At 45.4% G+C, this 20,692-nt stretch overlaps 2 protein-coding genes across 5 annotated transcripts; one reads left to right on the top strand and one right to left on the bottom strand.

Moving 5' to 3' along the window:
* Positions 1-40: 40 nt before the first annotated feature.
* On the bottom strand, positions 41-17,532 carry PFDN2 (prefoldin subunit 2). The gene is made up of 4 exons (XM_031011625.2): positions 17,421-17,532; positions 1,789-1,877; positions 1,550-1,673; positions 41-343 (listed from the first exon to the last, which is right to left on the bottom strand). The coding sequence occupies exons 1-4, from the start codon at positions 17,493-17,495 to the stop codon at positions 167-169; spliced, it is 465 nt and encodes a 154-aa protein (XP_030867485.1). The 5' UTR covers positions 17,496-17,532; the 3' UTR covers positions 41-166.
* A 20-nt stretch (positions 17,533-17,552) lies between these two features.
* Positions 17,553-20,550, top strand: NIT1 (nitrilase 1). 4 transcript variants are annotated; one of them, XM_019020093.4, is made up of 7 exons: positions 17,553-17,647; positions 18,255-18,350; positions 18,603-18,857; positions 18,979-19,082; positions 19,295-19,428; positions 19,583-19,708; positions 19,982-20,550. In XM_019020093.4, coding segments are annotated over exons 1-7 (984 nt in total). In that variant the 5' UTR covers positions 17,553-17,645; the 3' UTR covers positions 20,249-20,550. The 4 variants fall into 4 exon arrangements, with proteins under 4 accessions (XP_018875638.1, XP_055220218.1, XP_018875639.1 ...); XM_055364243.2 differs by having other exon boundaries at positions 17,577-17,678; XM_019020094.4 differs by having other exon boundaries at positions 17,600-17,708.
* Positions 20,551-20,692: the final 142 nt, after the last annotated feature.

Below are 20,692 nucleotides of genomic sequence, written 5' to 3'. Positions count from 1 at the left end.
AATTTCCACCCCCAAGTGGGAGAAAACTTCAGGCTACAGCTAAGATTCTGACCAAAACATTTAATTAACAAAAAATATTACAATAGCAGAGAAAATAATAATAATAACAATAAAGAGAAATTAGAAGTGGGAGTCAGGGTAGAAAAAAATGCAAAGGCCTTGGTCCCTAGGACACCAACACTCCAGCTGAGCTGGCCTTAGCCCCAGCCCCTTCTGAGTTTTCCTTGGCTGCTGGCTTCTCATCTTCTCCCATGAGACGAATGTTGTGCTTTTCCCGGAATTCATTTAGTTCTTTTCCCTTTGCCTGAAGCTGCTGTGTCAGTGTCTCAATGATCTTCTGTATCTAGAGGACAAGTGACAGGGATTATATAAGGAACTCAGGACTCCTTTCCCCCACCTGGAATGGACTATGGTTGGAGGAAGTGTTAACACATTTAACCTTACCTTTAACCAAGTAGAGGAGCCCAGACATTAAAATTATTCCTTTCTTGAACACAGTGGTTTATACACTTTAATGTACTTAGAATCACCTGGGCTGCTTATTTTTATTTTTTACAGAAACAAGTTCCTACTGTGTTACCCAGGCTGGTCTCAAACTTCTGCCTCAAGCAGTCCTCCTGCCTCAAGCAGTCCTCCTGCCTCGGTCTCCCAAAGCGCTGGGAATACAGGCATGAGCTTATTTTTATTTTTTCGTTTTTTATTTTTAGTATTTTTTTTTTGAGTTGCAGTCTCGCTGTGTCGCCCAGGCTGGAGTGCAGTGGTGCAATCTCGGCTCACTGCAAGCTCCGCCTCGCGGGTTCACGCCATTCTCCTGCCTCGCCCTCCCGAGTAGCTAGGACCACAGGCGCCCGCCACAACGCCCAGCCAATTTTTCGTATTCTTAGGAGAGACGGGGTTTCACCATGCTAGCCAGGATGGTCTTGACCTCCTGACCTCGTGATCCGCCCGCCTCGGCCTCCCAAAGTGCTGGGATTACAGGTGTGAGTCACTGCAGCCTGCCTAGCTTATTTTTAAAATGTCACTTCATGGCACTCCCAAAGGTTCTAATCCAGTGGGTCTGGGAAGCTGCATTTATAAATTAGTCCTTCAGGTGATTTTGATTCATGTATCCGTGAAACACACACTATGAGAAACACTACTCTAACTCCAATCCTCCCACCCCAATTCAGCCAGGTCACAGAGCCCACAGCAGTCAGCAATTCCTCTTGTCTAAGAGTTGGACTTAGCATAGCATAATGAGCATAGGCTATTTTATGCTGCCCTCCTTTTTTCTGAGACAGGGTCTCACTCTGTCACCCAGGCTGGAGTGCAGTGAGGTGATCACAGCTCACTGAAGCCTCGACATTTTAGGCTCAGGTGAGTAGCTGGGACTACAGGCACATACCACCATACCCAGCTAATCTTTTGTATTTTTTGTAGTGATATGGTTTCACCATGTTGCCCAGGCTGGTCTCGAACTCCTGGACTCAAAGAGTCCACCTGCCTTGGCCTCCCAAAGTGCTGGGTTTACAGCCACTGTACCCGATCCTATTCAATGATTCTTGCTCACCTGCTCCTTGTTGTTCTCCAAAGCCGGCAGCACCTCTTTGACAGTTCGCTCCACCAGCACTCCTCCAACCATGCGGTAGCACTTACGAGTTTCATCTACCTCCTTCAGTGTATCGATCACTAGGCTGGGATAGGAGAACAAGGCAGGACCTGAGGATTCAGCCCCACTCTACTACAAATCCCCTTCACGGTCTAGCCCACACAACTGTCCTACTGTTTGCCTCTCCCTGACTTTCTCACCTGTGCTCATTCAACTCCATCTCCAACTCAGCTGCTTTGGATGCCAGGCCTCGCTGTTCCTGCCGAAGGCGGTTGAAGCCAGCAATCACCTAACAAGGTGAGAGAAGAGATGAAAGAGGGGATAGTGGAAATGGCAGAGGGTCCAGATAGCACATAGGGTGGCAGGCTTTACAAAGGTGCAGTAGTGGGCACCTACCTTGGAAAAGGAGTAGAACCACAAGTTTGCGATTTCTACCTAAAATTTTTCTGGAATTCCATTCACCAAACACGGAGGGCCTACTATTTTTGAGATACTTGAGGGCCCACTGAGGGATATCACAGAATAGATTTGGCCTCTGGCTTCTCCTGGCTCATAGTTTGGTGGGAAATAGGCATTTAATATAAGAATGGGGGCCAGGCGCGGTGGCTCACACCTGTAATCCCAGCACTTTGGGAGGCCGAGGCAGGCGGATCACGAGGTCAAGAAATTGAGACCATCCTGGCCAACATGGTGCAACTCTGTTGCTACTAAAAATAGAAAAATTAGTTGGGTGTGGTGGTGTGTGCCTGTAGTCCCAGCTACTTGGGAGGCTGAGGCAGGAGAATCATTTGAACCCGGGAGACAGACATTGCAGTGAGCCGAGATCGCACCACTGCACTCCAGCCTGGCGACAGAGCGAGACTCCGTCTCAAAAAAAAAAATAAAAAAGAATGGGGTTGGAGAGCTACTGGAGTACCTACAGGGGACCCTAGACTTGCAGTGAGGGCTGTCAGGAAGGGCTTTGTAATGAGTAACTTTTGTTTGGGTCTGCTCAGTATCCCATCCATTGGGGAACTGCCCCTCCTTAACTTGGTGTGGTTCTTTTGGGGCTACTAACCACATGACCCCTGACCCAGGGGCAGTGACCTACGGAATCTCTCTACAGGAATTGGAATTTTGCAGACAAATGGGTATAGAAGACAGCTGGAGTTAAGATTCCTATTGGTTCTGTAGAGATGACCTTCCATTCCTATTCCTAGATTCCCTAAAGCTGCCCCAGTTCTTGAACTTTGTTCAGTCTAGTTATTTAGCCTTCTTTTTCATTCTGTGAAATACCCATTATTATTCAAAAATAGCCCTTAAAAAAAAAAAAAAGGGCCAGGCGTGGTGGCTCATGCCTGTAATCGCAGCACTTTGGGAGGCCGAGGTGGGTGGATCACCAGGTCAGGAGATCAAGATCATCCTGGCCAACATGGTGAAACCCCATCTCTACTAAAATACAAAAAAATTAGCCGGGCATGGTGGCATGTGCCTGTAGTCCCAGCTACTCAGCAGAGGCAGGGGAATTGCTTGAACCCAGGAGGCGGAGGTTGCAGTGAGCTGAGATCGCACTACCACACTCCAGCCTGGCAACAGAGCAAGACTCCGTCTCAGAAAAAAAAAAAAAAAAAGAAAGCTGGTCAAAGTTGGTTTCTGTAGCCTATAAACCCGAACTGATACAGAATTGATACAGGCTTCCTGAGGGATAATGTAATGGTCTTAAATGAAACCTGAAAAATCAGAGTGTGGGGGGAAAAAATGAAAAATATGAGGCTCAGAGACCAGGTTTCAGGTTCTGCCTCTGCTACTTTATTGGCTCTATGGCCTGGGATAGACATTTAACCCTGTGGTTCTTAACCATGGCTATATGTTAGAATCACCTGAATCATTTTAAAAACATGAATACTGGACCCTCAGAACAACTACACAACTACTGGGGGTAAGGCTCAGGCCTCAGTATTTTTAAAAAGATCTCCCACATAATTCTAATGTGTAGTGTGAACTGAGAACCACTGGATTAACCCCTTTAAGCCTTAGTTTTCTTACCTGCAAAATGCAGATAATGATTCCTACTGCATAAGGTTGTTGTATCATGTGAACCAATGAGTGTGAAACATCTATGTGAACAGTGAAGTACATTAATGCTATCATGGACTTCTCTCCAAGTCCAGAATTGCCCCTTTAGACTCTCCTGGTCATCTGACAACAGTGGACTCAATCCATTCAAACCATTACCAAATACGGGTGTATTTGCAAATATCATCTCCAGTCACACAGCCAGAAACTTTCCCCTAATAAAGATGATTAACCACTTCGTCTTTACTAGGGCCCCATCTCTTTTTTTCTTTTTCTTTTTCTTTTTTTTTTTTTTAAGAAAGGTCACTCTCTGTCACCCAGGCTGGAGTGCAGTGGCACAATCACAGCTCACTGCAGCCTCAATCTCCCTGGGCTCTGGTGATCTTCCTGCCTCAACCTCCCAAACAGCTGGGACTACAGGTGCACACCACCTAATATTTTTGTAGAGACAGGATCTTACTGTGTTGCTCAGGCTGGTCTCAAACTCCTGGGCTCAAGTGCTCTGCCTGCCTCAGCCTCCCAAAGTGCTGGGATTACAGGCATGAGCCAACATGCCTGGCCTGGCCCCTTAGCTCTAGTTCGCCCTCTGCAAGGATCACATACAGCAAATATTATCCAAATGGCTGACCTGCACCACCCCTATATCCCTTCTACTGCCAATAAACCAAGGAATAATACTTCACCAAAAACTTGTCATTCCAGCAACCTCCTCCTTTCTCCCATCTATCACCCCTTCATCTCAATCTACTTTAGCCATTCATTTCAACAAATGCCTTGGAAATCTAACTTATCTACAGACTGTTTTTCCTTAACCTTCATTGCCTATCTCAAAACCATCCCATTTATATTAGCTTTTTCTCCACTGTTAATATTCTAGATCAAAATAATTCCATCTAAAAAAAAATTATGACTAAAGCAGATTCTAGATGTTCCCTTAGCACCCAAATGATCCACTTTTCTGGATGTATGTTGTTAAATACATCAAAGAAATCAGCTTAAGTGTCTAAAATTTCTGATGCCCCAACTTTTAACTCCTGGGCTCAAGTGATCCTTCTGCCTCAGCCTCCCAAGTAGCTGGAACTACAGACATGTGCCACCATGCAATTATTTTTATTTATTTTTATTTTTTGTAGAGACAGGGTCTCACCATGTTGCTCAGGCTGATCTTGAACTCCTGGCCTCAAGCAATCCTCCCACCTTGGCCTCCCAAAGAGCTGGGATTACACGCAGGAGCTACCATGCCCAGAAGAATTTATTTTCCTTAGTAATTAATAGGAATCTACTTTTCTTTTCTTTTCTTTTCTTTTTTTTCTGAGAGGAGTCTTGCTCTGTTGCCCAGGCTGGAGTGCAGTGGCGCGATCTCAGCTCATTGCAACCTCCGCCTCCCGAGTTCAAGTGATTCTCCTGCCTCAGCCTCCCAAGTAGCTGGGACTACATGTGCACACCACCACACCAAGGTAATTTTTATAATTTTAGTAGAGATGGGGGTTCCACCATATTGGTCAGGCTGGTCTTGAACTCCTGACCTCAGGTGATCCACCCACCTCAGCCTCCCAAAGTGCTGGGATTACAGGCATGAGCCACTGCACCCGCCTGAGATTTTTTTTTAATTCCAACTTTTCTTCAACATTCTTGCTAATAACTAATTTCCCCTTGTTCCATTTTATGAACTTTTAATCAAATACCAAACTAAAATCTACTTAAACATGTTGAGTTATCCACAGTTATTATGGAAAATTTCAGCCATAAGTGCACTTAAAGGAAATGAAATCTCTTAGCAGCTGATATAGTTTATGTGTCCCCTCTAAGTTTCATATTGAAATATAATCCCCAACATTGGAGGTGGGGCCTGGTGGGAGGTGTTTGGATCATGGGGGTAGATCTCTCATGAATGACTTGGTTGCCATCCCCTTGATGATAAGTGAGTTATTGGTCTGAGTTCACACAAGATCTGGTTCTTTAAAAGTATGACACCTACCCCTCTTTATTCCTCCTGCTCCCACCATGCATAAGACACCTGTCCCCCCTTTGCCTTTCATCATGATTGGAAGCTTCCTGAGGCCACCCCAGAAGCAGATGCCATGCTTCCTGTACAGCCTACAGAACCATGAGCCAATTAAACCACTTTTCTTATAAATTACCCAGTCTCAGGTAATTATAGCAACACAAGAACGGCCTAATACAGCAGCTAACTGCAACTTAACTGTAGACTATATGTAAATAAGCCAATATGAAGCCATTTCTGGGGTCTGCCAGGTAATGAAAACAGAGAAGCTATCCTCTATTCCCCCATTTTTCCTTTTAAAACAAAACTTTTCTAATAGTCTTCTCCCCTATGGCTAGGACCTAATTATCCTTCTCTTTCCTTATTCCTTATTCTCTGTCTGCTGTAAGCACAGATTGACACGTCAGTGTTGCGTCTCTCAACCCTATTAAATCATCTATGTACAAACAATTTTTTTCTTTTCTTCTTTAGACAGGGTCTTACTTGAACTCCTGATTCATCTGTTGCCCAGATGGAGTACAGTGGTGCAATCATGGCTCATTGCAGCCTTGAACTCCTGGGCTCAAGTGATCCTCCTGCCTCCACTTCCAGAGTAGTTGGGACTATATAGGCACCCATCACCACTCCTGGCTAGTTTTTTAAACTTTCTGTAGTGATGGGGTCTCACTCTGTTCCCTAGGCTGGAGTGCAGTGACACAATCATGGCTCAGTGCAGCCTTGGATTCCTGGGCTGAATGAAGCGATCCTCCCACCTCAGCCTCTTGAATGATGGGACCATTGGCATGTGCCACTATGCCCGGCTAATTTCTGTATTTTTTTGCAGAGACAGGGTTTTGCCATATTGCCCAGGCTGGTCTCGAACTCCTGGGCTCAAGTGATCCTCCCATCCTAGCCTCCCAAAGTGCTGGGATTACACGAATGAGCCACCAGGCCCATACCCTATTGATACATTTTTAAAAACTGCTTAACTAGGGCCGGGCATGATGGCTCACGCCTGTAATCCCAGCACTTTGGGAGGCTGAGGTAGATGGATCACGAGGTCAGGAGATCCAGACCATCCTGGCTAATATGGTGAAACCCGGTCTTTACTAATAATACAAAAAATTAGCTGGGTGTGGTGGCACATGCCTGTAGTCCCAGCTACTTGGGAGGCTGAGGCAGGAGAATTGCTTGAACCCAGGAGGCGGAGGTTGCAGTGAGCCGAGATCGTGCCACTGCACTCCATCCTGGCTGACAGAGCGAGACTCTGTCTCAAAAAAAAAAAAAAAAAAGCTTAACTAATCCTCTGCATTAGAACATTTAGGTTGTTTCCAATTTTTCTGTAATAAATAGTACCAATATAAAATCTCTTTGGACAGGCCTGGCATGGTGGCTCATGCCTGTAATTCCAGCAGTTTGGTAGGCCAAGGCGGGCAGATTACTTGAGGTCAGGAGTTCACCACCAGCCTGGCCAACATGGTGAAACCCCACCTCTACTGAAAATACAAAAATTAGCCGGGCGTGGTGGTGCACACCTGTAGTCCCAGCAACTTGGGAGGCTGAGGCAGGAGAATCGCTTGAACCCGGGAGGTGAAGGTAGCAGTGAGCCTAAGATCATGCCATTGCACTCCAATCTGGGATACAGAGTGAGATTCTGTCTCAAAAAAACAAAACAAAGGCCAGGCGTGCTGGCTCACGCCTGTAATCCCAGCACTTTGGGAGGCCAAAGCGGGCAGATCACCTGAGGTCAGGAGTTCGAGACCAGCCTGGCCAACATGGTGAAACCCCATCTCTACTAAAAATACAAAAAATTAGCTGGATGTGGTGGTGTGTGCCTGTAGTCCCAGCTACTTGGGAGGCTGAGGCAGAAGAATCGCTTGAACCCAGGAGGCAGACGTTGCAGTGAGCTGAGCTCACACCACTGCACTCCAACCTAGGCAACAGAGTGAGACTCTGTCTCAAAACAAAAACAAAAACAAAAACAAAATAAAATTAAAAAAAAAAAAAAAGGCTGGGTGTGGTGGCTCACCCCTATAATCCCACCACTTTGGGAGGCCAAGGCCAGCAGATCATTTGAGGTCAGGAGTTCAAGACCAGCCTGGCCGACATGGTGCAACCCTGTCTCTACTAAAATTAATACCAAAAAATTAACTGGGTATGGTGGCACATGTCTGTAATCCCAGCTACTCAGAAGGCTGAGGCAGGAGAATCGCTTGAACCCGGGAGACAGAGGTTGCGGTGAGCCAAGATCGCGCCATTGCACTCCAGCCTGGGCACAAGACCGAAACTCCGTCTCAAAAAAAAAAAAAAAAGGAGAATCACTTGAACCCAGGACACAGAGGCTGCAGTAAGCTGAGACTGCGCCACTGCACTCCAGCCTGGGCAATAGAGTGAGACTCCATCTTAAAAAAAAAAAAAAAAAAAAAAAACCCCTTTGGACAAGTAATGCACGATTTACAGCCACTTTTCTTGAATTTCTTGAATCGTATTCAAAAGTAAGATCAATGAGTCAAAAAGGCATTAGCATTATTATAGCTTCCACTGCATGTCGCTAGAAAGCTCTCCAAGATGACCAGATTAATTTATACTGCTACCAGCAATATCATGATTATATCTCTTCTCTTTCCCCAGAACCCTAATGGTAACTTTTATTATTTTTGTTACCTTAATAATTTTTAGAGTTGGAATGTAACTCCAGAAACCTTGGAATCATCCTTGATTCACTATCCACATCAAATTAATTACATGTGTACTACTTATTATACCCTCCTGATTTCTATACCGCCTCCTGATTTGCCCCCTTTAATCTACTCCCCACACTGCAGCATAAGTGACGAAAAATATAAATCTAACCAATTATTCCTATGCCTAAAACCTTCTCAATGCTCACAGGATAAAATCTGAACTCCTCAAAAAGTCCTATAAAGACCAGGTTCCAGCTTACCTCTCCCAATCAGTCGTTCCCTCCACATCTTAACTCAGCACTCAGTGTCCTAAGTCACTCGTAGTTTCCCTTAACAGCCGTCTTCAGGCATCTGCATAGAATCATCACCCTACGTTTGGTATACTTTCCCAAACCTCTCTCATTCAGTTTTTCTCTGCTTAAGTCTAGTTCCTTCTTCAGGTTTCAACTTAGATTCTTCTGGGAAGCAGAAGAATCTGGCCATCTTCCATTCCCATATGTTAACCCTTTATATGTGCTCACATAAAAATGCATATTAGTTACTTAAATAATTTGACAAAATCTTTTCTATTTATATTGTGTTATTTTCCACCATGCAGACTGCCTTCTATTCATCTTCTTTTAAAATTTTAAATATGCAAATGCAACCTATTTTAAAATATCTATTTCTTTCATAGTCCTACTATAATCTGCCTTCCACAGTCTCAAGAGTAAAGGATCACCTACTATATGCCAGGCACTGTGCTAAACTATCTCATTTAATTCTAAAAAACAAAAAAGACGGTAAGACCTGTACCTTCAATTTGTAAATAAGGAGACCAAGGCTGGTGGAGTGTTGTGTGGTGGTCAAAATAACATAATGTGGATCCAGGCACGGTGGCTCACGCCTGTAATCCCAACACTTTGGGAGGCAGAGGTGGGCTGATCACTTCAGGCCAGGAGTTCGAGACCAGTCTGGCTAACATGGTGAAACCCTGCAGATCACTTGAGGCCAGCAGTTCCAGATCAGCCTGGCCAACACAGTGAAACCCCATCCCTAATAAAAATACAAAAATTAGCTGGGCATGGTGGGGGTGGGGTGCCTGTAATCCCAGTTACTCGGGAGGCTGAGGCAGGAGAATCGCTTGAACCTGGGAGGCGGAAGTTGCAGTGAACCCAGATTGTGCCATTACACTCCAGCCTGGGTGACAGAGCAAGGCTGTGTCTCACAAACACAAAACAAAATAGTGTGGGATGGGCGCAGTAGCTCACTCCTGTAATCCCATTACCTTGGCAGGCTGAGGAAGGCAGACCACTTGAGCTCAGGAGTTCGAGACCAGCCTGGCCAACATGGTGAAACCCCATCTCTACTAAAAATACAAAAAATTAGTCGGGTATGGTGGCTTATGCCTGTAGTCCCAGCTACTCGGGAGGCTGAGGCAAAAGAACTGCTTGAACCTGGGAGGCGGGGGTTGCAATGAGCCAACACCACACCACTGCACTCCAGCCTGGGTGACAGAGCAAGGCTCCGTCTCGAAAAATAAAAAATAAAATAACCTAGTGAACTGCAGAAATCATACCTGTACCCAGGTTTGTCTAACTCTAAAAATCTCTGTTAATATATTATTCCTGGCTTGTCAAATATTAATTTCTTATCAAAGCAAATTTATATTCCTGTTTTCTGTTTACCATATAGTTTTAATAATTTTAGGAAAAAATCTATAATCATTACCTTTCTCTCCAAAATGTCCTAGGGTCTTCTTACATGACATTTACTCTTACTGGTTTCAATAGAAGAATAGAAGAGGTAGGGAATTATGATTGGATGAACCTGGAAAAGCATGATCTGGGATACTGCTCCACTAATTACCTTCTTTTCAGTTCAGTGCCCCCTTTTCTGAAGAACATACTCAACTCTCTGTCAAAGAAAACTTCTTTGACCTTATTACTCCATCAAATAATAGTACTCATCCCTTCTCTTCATGAAATTTTTTTTTTTTTTTTTTTGTAGAGACTTTTTTTTTTTTTTGAGACGGAGTCTCGCTCTGTTGCCCAGGCTGGAGTGCAGTGGCATGATATCGGCTCACTGCAACCTGCACCTCCCAGGTTCAAGCAATTCTCCTGCCTCAGCCTCCCAAGTAGGTGGGACTACAGGCGCCCGCCAACATGCCCGGCTAATTTTTTTGTATTTTTTAGTAGAGATGGGTTTTCACCATGTTAGCCAGGATGGTCTCAATCTCCTGACCTTGTGATCCGCCCGCCTCAGCCTCCCAAAGTGCTGGGATTACAGGTGTTAGCCACTGCGCCCAGCCCGAGATGGGGGTCTTACTATGTTGCCCAGGCTGGTTTCAAACTCGTGGCTTCAAGAGATCCTCCTGCCTCAGCCTCCCCAAGTACTGGGATCCAAGTAGTAACATAGTAAAGTGGAAAGAACCCAAACTTCTTATTCTGACCTGGGTTGAAATCCCAGTTTTGCCATTTACTTGCTATATGACTGAGTCACTTAACTTTCCTTGTTTCTTCATTTATAAAACGGACAATATAATATACCACAGGGCAGGGTTTCTCAACATTGTCACTACTGACATGTTAGGCCAAATCATTCTTTGCTAGGAGGGCTGTCTCAGGCATTATAGGATGTTTAACAAATCCCTGGACTATACCCACTAAAAGTCAGTAGCAACCCCTTTGATTTGTGACAACCAAAAATGTCTCCAGACACTGCCAGATGTCTCCTAGGAAAAGATAATGCCAGTTGAGAATCACTGCTATAGGGTAACAATGAGAACTAACTGAGATAATAGGTCAAGTGCCCGATACAATGTAGATCTTCGACTCCCCTTTGGTTTCCAGGTCCCTTCAGTTCTCCTTCCTATCTCAAGCCTCCTTCTTTCTCCTTTCTGAAAGTTCTTCCTCTTTCACTCCCACAATGGCCACAGGATCTAAGATTCTATTCATAGCACTTCTTCATTACCTACATTATTTTTGAAATTATTTTTTATTGATTCATAATCATTCATATTTTCATGGTATATGTGATAATTTGATACATTCATATAATCAAATCAGGGTAACCTATACTATTTCAAGTGGCATTCTTAGCTACTTCTATAGTTCCAGCAATTGCCTTTATTCTACTTGCCTGCAAAACCAGGCCTTTTCAGAAATTCTAGTCCCACATTTACAAGTTAGAGGAAGGAGCTTTTTTGTGCCTGACAGAAATGGCTTAACGTCAGACCATGACAAGTTACTTCTTTTCTGAATGTTTCTTCACCAATAAAATACAGATTAATACCTGCCTCACAGAATGCTTAAGGATTAATTACTTCTTTTCTGATGTTTCGTCACCAATAAAATACAGATAATACCTGCCTCACAGAATGTTGTAAGGATTAAGTAATTACATCAAGAACTTAGGACAATATCTATCATATAACAAGTTTTCAATAAATAGTAGCTGCTATTATTACAGATCATCTCCACCTAAATGTCCCATGGATATCTTAAACTCACGTTGTTCAAAGCTGAAGTGATCTTATCTCTTCTATTTCTGCTACTGACATCACTCTAGGCCTCCTGGTAGGAAACCTTAGTTTCATCTTTTGTTTTGTTTTTAAAGATGGGGTCTCCCTATGCTGCTCAGACTGGTGAAAAGTGGTTATTCACAGGCACAATTATAGCACACTATAGCTTCAAACTCCCAGACTCAAGTGATCCTCCTGTCTCAGCTTCCTGAGTAGCTGGGACTACAGGCACTTGCCACCATACCCAGGTTCATCTTTGAACATACCATAATCCCATGAACTGCCAAATGTATTGCACTTACTTTAGCAATTTCTCTTAGGCTCACTGGCATAACCCTAGTTCAGATGTTCATTACCTTCTTATCTGAATTACTGCAATAGTCTTCTAAATGATCCTATTTTTAGACTCCCCAAACCTACCCTACACACTGCTAATTAATCTTCCTAACACTTAGATGACATAGAAAAATGTTCAACATATACTATTAGGCTTAAAAAACAGATTACAAACCAGTACATACTGTAGTATAATCCTAATTTTATAAAATATGTAAAAAAAAAAAAAAAAAAAGCTCCCCCTTCCATCCACACATATATACACAAAAAGACAAAGGAGGGGGGAAAAATCTCTCAAAGGATATACTCCAAAATGGCAAGAAAAGTTATCTCTGGATAGTTGGATTATGGGCAATTTATTTCCTGGTTTGAACTTTTTCCTTTGTTTTCTGCAGTTCCGACAATAAATGTACTATTTTATATAAGAGTTAAACAATTAATAATATAACATATATCCTTCTGTGACTTCCTCACTGCTTATGTTAAAAAGTCATAAATTCTTTGGCATGCACTCAAAGACCTCTATGGCCTTATTCAACTACTCTCCTCTTATCATATTCCCTACTTTCTATTCCCACTGCTACCTGTTCAAATCCATCCACTCCTTCAGGGTTCTGCTCAAATATCTCTAATATAATCATGGCATAAGTGAAAAAAATACCTGATTCTTAAGTCCCTCATTTAAAAATCCTGCTCTTCCAGTTACTGGCCTTGGGCAAGTTAACTAAAGCCTCTGAAATTAAAATGTCCTCACCTATAAATGGAGGACAACACAACCTACTTCAAATGGCAGTAATTAAATAACAGAAGGTAGGCCTGAGCGGTGGCTCAGCTCATGCCTGTAATCCTAGCACTTTGGGAGGCCAACGCAGGTGGACTGCTTGAGCCCAAGAGTTCAAGACCAGCCTGGGCAACATGGCAAAACTCCATCTCTACAAGAAATACAAAAATTAGCTGGGCAGGGTGGCACACGCATGTAGTCCCAGTAACTTGGGAGGCTGAGGTAGAAGGATCACCTGAGCCTTGGGAGGTTGAGGCTGCAGTGAGCCGTGATCGCACCACTGCACTGCAGCCTGGGCAACAGAATGAGACCCTGTCTCAATCAGTAACAGAAGGTAAAACAAGTGTCTAACACAATGTGTTATTTGCTTCCATCTTGTTTGTAAGGGACATATGTGGCTCAAATTTGCAGCAGTGATAAATCTTGTAATGTTTTACCCAGTGTTCTCTCCAGAATAAACAAAGGCAAGAGAATGTTAATCAAGGAACAGCCTCAAAACTCACTTATCACACTTCCTCAGTTTCCTGAGGGAAGTTTGAGGGGTTCTCTTTAGGTCCCCTAAAACAGTGGTTCCACTCTTGTTCTACTTCTTTTTTCACTTTCTGTACAAACTATGGAAAGTGATCATTTTTATCCATAATCACGGCTTTATCATCCATAAACTCAATTCTCAAATCTGTATCTCCAACTCAGATTTCTTACTGTATCTCAAGATTTAAAAACCGAAGTGTCTACTGAATGTTTAACCTGGGTGTCCCACAAGAAACCTAAACTCAAAATCCTAAAATAAACTTATATTTCCCCCAAAATTGTCTGTCTTCCTACATTCCCTATGGCACCATTATCCACCAAAGACAGAAACCTGAGAGACATCTTATATTCCTCTTTTACCCCCTTTTCTCCATATTCAAGTTCTGTAATCCACCTCAAACATTAAGTCCCACCTGCATCCCAAACATGCCAGGCAGTTTCACGCCTTAGTGTTTTGGAACACATTATTCCCTCTACCTAGAAAATCTTCCACTTCCTTCTTTGCTTGACTAACTTCTCACATCCTTTAGAATTGAGCTGAAGGATTTTTCTCCTCTAGAAAACAAAAGCTAACTAGCATTTACTAAACACACACTATATTCTAATCACTGTGCAAAACACTTCGCATGCATTGTCCTGCCTAATACTCTAAATTCAGTGATGAGGTAGGTATTGTTATGTTTCTACAGATGGGGGAGGCCAAGATGTAACTCATGGGAGGTCATATATAAATAGTAAATAGTAGAAATGAAATTCAAACTTAGGTCTGACCCTAGTGCATAAGAATGCTCTTAGCCACCCTACTATACCACAGCTTCCCTTATCCAGCCCCTACCCCCACAATCCTAAAACCTCATGATTAGTTAGGGGTCTCTCCTCTGCTGCCATAATGAAGGGATTGTGCAGCACACTATAAATCTTTATTGTTTGGTTTGTCTTTTCTCAAATGAGTCTGAGTAAAGCAATTTGAAGACAAAGTCTGTTTCATTTACAATAGTCTCTCATTATCCAGAGTTATCCAATGTCTGAAAATAAATGGAAAATTCCAGAAATAAACAATTCATACTTTTTGTGTGTTTGTTTTTTGAGACAAGAGTCTCGCTCTTTGCCCAGGCTGGAGTGCAATGGCGTAATCTTGGCTCACTGCAACCTCTGCCTCCCGGATTCAAGCGATTCTCCCTGCCTCAGCCTCTTGGGTAGCTAGGATTACAGGTGCCCGCCACCACACCTGGCTAATTTTTTTATTTTTAGTAGCGATGGGGTTTCGCCATGTTGGCCAAGCTGGTCTCGAACTCCTGACCTCAGATGACCCACCCACCTCGGTATCCCAAAGTGCTGGGATTACAGGCGTGAGCCACGGCACGTGGCCAACAATTCATAAGTTTTAAGTTTCACACTGTTGTGAATAGCGTGATGAAATCTCGAGCCATCCCGCTCAGGATGTGAATCATCCTTTTGCCCAGCCTATCCATGCTGTATATGCTACCTGCCCTTTAGTCATCAACATCTCCTGCTCAACATTGTCATGGCTCAATGATCTGAGATCACCTAAAGCAGATGATTCTCCTTCTGACTTATCATCAATAGTGGCCTAAGGCTATATCACAATGCTGTCATTCACCTTACCTCATCAGGAAGGCAGTTTATCATCTCACATCATCACAAGAAGGGTGAGTACAGTACAATAAGATATTTTGAAAAAGAGAGACCACATTCATGTAACCTTTATTACATTGTCATAACTGTTCTATTAGTTACTGCACCTGTTATATAGACTTTATCATAGGTATGAGAAAAAACATAGAGTTCAATACTATCCCAGGTTTCAGGCATCTACTGGGGTCTTGGAATATGTCCCCCTCAGATAAGGGGGAGCTACTGTATCTGTATCACTGTACCCAGCAGAGTGCTTGGCCCATGGTAGCCTTAAAAATTATTAGGGGGAGCCAGGCAAGGTGGCTCACACCTGCAATCCCAACACTTTGGGAGACCAAGGCAGGTGGATCACCTGAGGCCAGGAGTTCAAGACCAGCCAGAGCAACAAAGTGAGACTCCCATCTCTACCAAAAAAAATTTTTTTAATTAGCCATTCAAATGGCTTATGCCTATAGTCCCAGCTACTCAGGAGGCTGAGTCAGGAGGATGGCTTGATCACCCAGGGATTTCGAGGCTGCAGCAGGCTATCATCACGCCACTGCACTCAGCCTGAGCAACGAAGTGAAACCCTGTCTCTAAAAAAAAGAAGTATTGTGGTTCATGCCTGTAATCCCACCACTCTGGGAGGCCAAGGCAGGCGGATCACTTGAGGTCAGGAGTTCGAGACCAGCCTGGCCAACATGGTGAAACCCCGTCTCTACCAAAAAGACAACAATTAGCCAGGTGTGGTGGTGCACCTGTAATCCCAGCTACTCGGGAGGCTGAGGCACCAGAATCGCTTGAACCTGGGAGGCAGAGGTTGCAGTGAGCCGAGATCACGTCACTGCACTCCAGCCTCGGCAACAGAGACCCCGTCTCAACAACAACAAAAAAGTATTAAAAAGTATTAGGTTCCTTTTCCCTTCCCCCACCCCAAGTCAGAAACCATATTCCATAGCACTTTATACTTCTCTTAGGACACTTATCTTCTGCCTCATATGAGCATTTTGCTTCTCTTATTTACCCCACTAGACTATGCTCTTCGAGACCAGCATGGGCAACATGGTGAAATCCTGCCTCTACAAAAATTAACTGGGCGTGGTGGTGCGGGCACGTAATCCCAGCTACTCGGGAGGCTAAGGCAGAAATGCTTGAACCCGGGAGGTGGAGGCTGTGGTGAGCCGACATCCCGCAACTGTACTCCAGCCTGGATGACAGAGCGAAACTCTGTCTCAAAAAACAATAAAAATAAAAATCTTTATGCTGATACATCTGCTTGTATTAATTGTTCAACAAAAACTGAACCTATAATTAAGACAGCTGTAGGCCGGGAGCGGTGGCTTACGTCTGTAATCCCAGTACTTTGGGAGGCCGAGGCGTGCGGATCACTAGGTCAGGAGTTGGAGACCGGCCTGGCCAATATGGTGAAATCCCGTCTCTACTAAAAATACAAAAATTAGCCAGGTGTGGTGGCGCGCGCCTGTAGTCCCAGCTACTCGGGAGGCTGCGGCAGAAGAATAGCTTGAATGAACCACGGGGCGGATTGCAGTAAGGCGAGATCGCGCCACTGCATGCACTCCAGCCTGGGCGACAGAGCGAGACTCCGTCTCAAAGAAAAACAATAATAATAAAATAGCTGTTAACTGTTTTCATTTCTATTGTGTAGCTTTCCTCCCACTCCTATTTTTCCACTTAGCAAAACACGGTTCCCAAGCCACAAAGGGTTTTCTAATTAACTTATCAAACGCTTCCCGATGCTAGGCACTGGGGAAAATGCAAACTCGGATTAGAAAGGGGTTTCTGGTCTCTAAAGAAATTCGATCTAGTAATGAACTACCGAATTAAAATAGTATATAGAACACTAGGCTGTTCGAGTATGAGAGTCACGTGGCTCTGCAGCGTGACGGCGATTGTCAACGTGGGTTCAGGATCACGTAACAGACTACACAGCCAGCCCGTTAACTAATTCTCTAGGGTTAGTTTCGAGCTATCTTGCCCAGCCATAACCTGTTTGGAGGGGCTGAGGAGAGATAGAGAAAGCAGCAAACCATCTCCCCTCAGACCTGTGCATCTTCCCAGACCCTGCATGTCAGGGCTTTCCCCTTGCTCAGGCTCACCCACCACCTCACGGAGGCGTGGCTCTCACCTACCCACCCGTCTACTTCTCCGAAGGGGTTCGGCTAGCTTTTCCGGGGACCCTTCCCTCTCTAGGTGCCACGCACATGTGGTACTGGAGTAAAGGCCTGCACAAGCCACAGGCTCCCCCTTCTCGCTAGTATTCCAGACCCAGGTGGGTACCCTGCTTCGCGTTAGCCACTCCTCACCTGCTCTGCGGACACCGCCCCCTTCCCCGCGCCGCTCCCGCTGCTCTTGCCGGCGCGACCGCTGTTCTCCGCCATCTTCGCCGCCTGCTGGGTTTCCGGCCGGCGCAGCTCAGCCCCCGCCTTGCGTCACGTCCGGCCTGCGAGTTACCGCCCACTCGCTGCGGCGCTTCTGGCTCCAGGCCGGCCTCCGGATCGGACTCTGCGTATGGTTTTGGCCATATCTTCATGTAGGACCTACTCCCTATCCCGTCGGCCGCGGTGAATCCCACCTGCGGTGCTTTAACTTGTGTAACAGAGATGCTGCCCCTGGGAGAGGCGGGGAGGGACGGGCCAACTGGAGCGGGCGGCGGGAGGGTGGAGGGCGGGGCGCGGCTTGGGGCCTGGGTTCCTTTGCCCGTTGCCCACCAGGGAGGGGTGGGAGACGAGAGAGGGTGAACTTTTCCCTGCGAGATTCTGGTGAAAGGGGAAATATGCTTCGAGTCAGTAAAGCTGCGCAAGTGCACAGTCAAGGAGAGAGTCTTGGGAAAACCAAGGATAGTTGCCGGAGATGACTTTTGGACTGCGGAAACGTTTGTCAGAGGAAAGAAGCTTCCGTTTAATGTGAGATCATTGGAAGTTGAACTATTCAGGCGGCGAGCAGAGCCCCTTCCTCCATCTTCCCACTGTATGGTCTTGTCCCTTAGCCTATAATTTCTTATAAAGAGCGTTTTGAAGACTAGGTTTTTACTGGCAGGGCCCTGATTCAGGCTCACAGTATAAAGAGAGAAGTCAGAGAATCCTAGAAATTTATTGCTTGAAGAAGGGGTTGGTGTCCTCATATCTCACCTTCCTCAGGCTGGGCTTCATCACCAGGCCTCCTCACAGATTCCTGTCCCTTCTGTGTCCCGGACTCCGGATACCTCAACTCTCAGTACTTTGTGCTCAGCCCAGGTAACACGTTTTGTTGTGTCCTCAGTGCCTGGCACTTAGATGCTCAGTTTGTTAAATGGATAGTGGGAGACACAGGAGTGTCAACTATCCACACATTTGATTGGTGAGCCCTACTAGCCCTGGGTCAGCGTGCCCTGTAAGAGCATGATCAAAAGGAAGTCCAGCTTTCCTGCCTCTCCACTTGCACCCCTTAGCATTAAATTTGTTTCCCTGTGCTATGAAATCTGAGAATCCTGCCTATGCTGTTCACAGGCCCAGAGCCATGGCTATCTCCTCTTCCTCCTGCGAACTGCCCCTGGTGGCTGTGTGCCAGGTAACATCGACGCCAGACAAGCAACAGAACTTTAAAACATGTGCTGAGCTGGTTCGAGAGGCTGCCAGACTGGGTGCCTGCCTGGCTTTCCTGCCTGAGGCATTTGACTTCATTGCACGGGACCCTGCAGAGACGCTACACCTGTCTGAACCACTGGGTGGGAAACTTTTGGAAGAATACACCCAGCTTGCCAGGTATCAGGGAAAGAGCGAGGGAGAGGTAGAATCTTTGTTGGACAGTGTCCCTGGGTTGCCAGATATGAGGGTAGAGCCTTGAGAAGTCAGTGAAGAGTTGTCAGTATCCCTTCCCCCCCAGGGAATGTGGACTCTGGCTGTCCTTGGGTGGTTTCCATGAGCGTGGCCAAGACTGGGAGCAGACTCAGAAAATCTACAATTGTCACGTGCTGCTGAACAGCAAAGGTGAGACTTTATAACCCTTTAGCCTGCCTCTTCCCATGCTCTTCTACCTAAACTTAGATTCTCCAGAATTGTTTCTCAACTCTTATTTCCTTGACCCAAGGATTTAGGGGTGGTCTTACTTCAGTTCCTAGCCTATAAACTATCTCCTCCTTGGGAGGAGTAAGCAAGGCTTCTAGAACAGCAGCACTGATATTCCTTCTTTCTTACTGTAGGGGCAGTAGTGGCCACTTACAGGAAGACACATCTGTGTGACGTAGAGATTCCAGGGCAGGGGCCTATGTGTGAAAGCAACTCTACCATGCCTGGGCCCAGTCTTGAGTCACCTGTCAGCACACCAGCAGGCAAGGTGGGAGTTGTGAAAGGATGAGGGAGGGGAACAGGAATACTTTGAACTGGCAGTAGAGGATAGAAAGCCCTAAGAAAGGGGGTAATGGAAATATGACTAGATGCTGTGACAAGCAGAGCAGGAAGACTACTAAGTAGGCTGTTTTTCATTCCAGATTGGTCTAGCTGTCTGCTATGACATGCGGTTCCCTGAACTCTCTCTGGCATTGGCTCAAGCTGGAGCAGAGATACTTACCTATCCTTCAGCTTTTGGATCCGTTACAGGCCCAGCCCACTGGGAGGTAAGACGATGCCTTTTTAAAACATAAGGGCCTTTTCTTAACCTCATCTTCCCCCCCTTGGCCCTACCAGTTAAATTCCTTCCCCTTTCCACCTAATGGGAAAACTCATTCCCCAGATATTTCTCTCATGTTACAGAATAGTTAAAATAGTAAATCATTCCTAGGCAATTACCAAAATAGTCACAATGGGTAGATTGGTCTGTAATGTCCCTCACCTGTGACTTCCCCACTATTTGCTACATGTACTTAAGTGAACACACATCTCATGCCCAGGTGTTGCTGCGGGCCCGTGCTATCGAAACCCAGTGCTATGTAGTGGCAGCGGCACAGTGTGGACGCCACCATGAGAAGAGAGCAAGTTATGGCCACAGCATGGTGGTAGACCCCTGGGGAACAGTGGTGGCCCGCTGCTCTGAGGGGCCAGGCCTCTGCCTTGCCCGAATAGACCTCAACTATCTGCGACAGTTGCGCCAACACCTGCCTGTGTTCCAGCACCGCAGGCCTGACCTCTATGGCAATCTGGGTCACCCACTGTCTTAAGACTTGACTTCCGTGAGTTTAGACCTGCCCCTCCCACCCCCACCCCGCCACTGTGAGCTGGTGCTCATGTGACTTGGAGGCAGGACCCAGGCACAGCTCCCCTCATTTGGAGAACCTTGACTCTCTTGATGGAACACAGATGGGCTTCTTGGGAAAGAAACTTTCACCTGAGCTTCACCTGAGGTCAGACTGCAGTTTCAGAAAGGTGGAATTTTATATAGTCATTGTTTATTTCATGGAAACTGAAGTTCTGCTGAGGGCTGAGCAGCACTGGCATTGAAAAATATAATAATCATAAAGTCTGTGTCTGGACATCGCCTTTGGGAACTAGAAGGGGAGTTGGTATTGTACCAGCTGGACTAAGCTCCAGTTCTAGACCTCCTGGCTCATTCAACATGCCTCCCTACCTAAATAAAAGTGCAACACTCAATGCATGTCCCAGCC

This window comes from Gorilla gorilla, chromosome 1 (assembly GCF_029281585.2).
Source record: "Gorilla gorilla gorilla isolate KB3781 chromosome 1, NHGRI_mGorGor1-v2.1_pri, whole genome shotgun sequence".
Taxonomy (NCBI): Eukaryota; Metazoa; Chordata; class Mammalia; order Primates; family Hominidae; genus Gorilla; species Gorilla gorilla.
Note: the sequence above shows the minus strand (reverse complement) of the source record. Positions and strands in the feature narration are given on the sequence as shown.

Excerpts from the sequence above, each read along its gene's own strand:
- PFDN2 (XM_031011625.2), bottom strand. The coding sequence starts at position 17,495 with ATGGCGGAGAACAGCGGTCGCGCCGGCAAGAGCAGCGGGAGCGGCGCG. Across the intron at positions 1,674-1,788 it reads ATGGAGTTGAATGAGCACAG|CCTAGTGATCGATACACTGA; the intron begins GTGAGAAAGTCA and ends CTCCTATCCCAG. Across the intron at positions 344-1,549 it reads TGGAGAACAACAAGGAGCAG|ATACAGAAGATCATTGAGAC; the intron begins GTGAGCAAGAAT and ends CTTGTCCTCTAG.
- NIT1 (XM_055364243.2), top strand. The coding sequence starts at position 17,626 with ATGGTTTTGGCCATATCTTCATGTAGGACCTACTCCCTATCCCGTCGG. Across the intron at positions 18,858-18,978 it reads GAATACACCCAGCTTGCCAG|GGAATGTGGACTCTGGCTGT; the intron begins GTATCAGGGAAA and ends CTTCCCCCCCAG. Across the intron at positions 19,429-19,582 it reads TCAGCACACCAGCAGGCAAG|ATTGGTCTAGCTGTCTGCTA; the intron begins GTGGGAGTTGTG and ends TTTTCATTCCAG.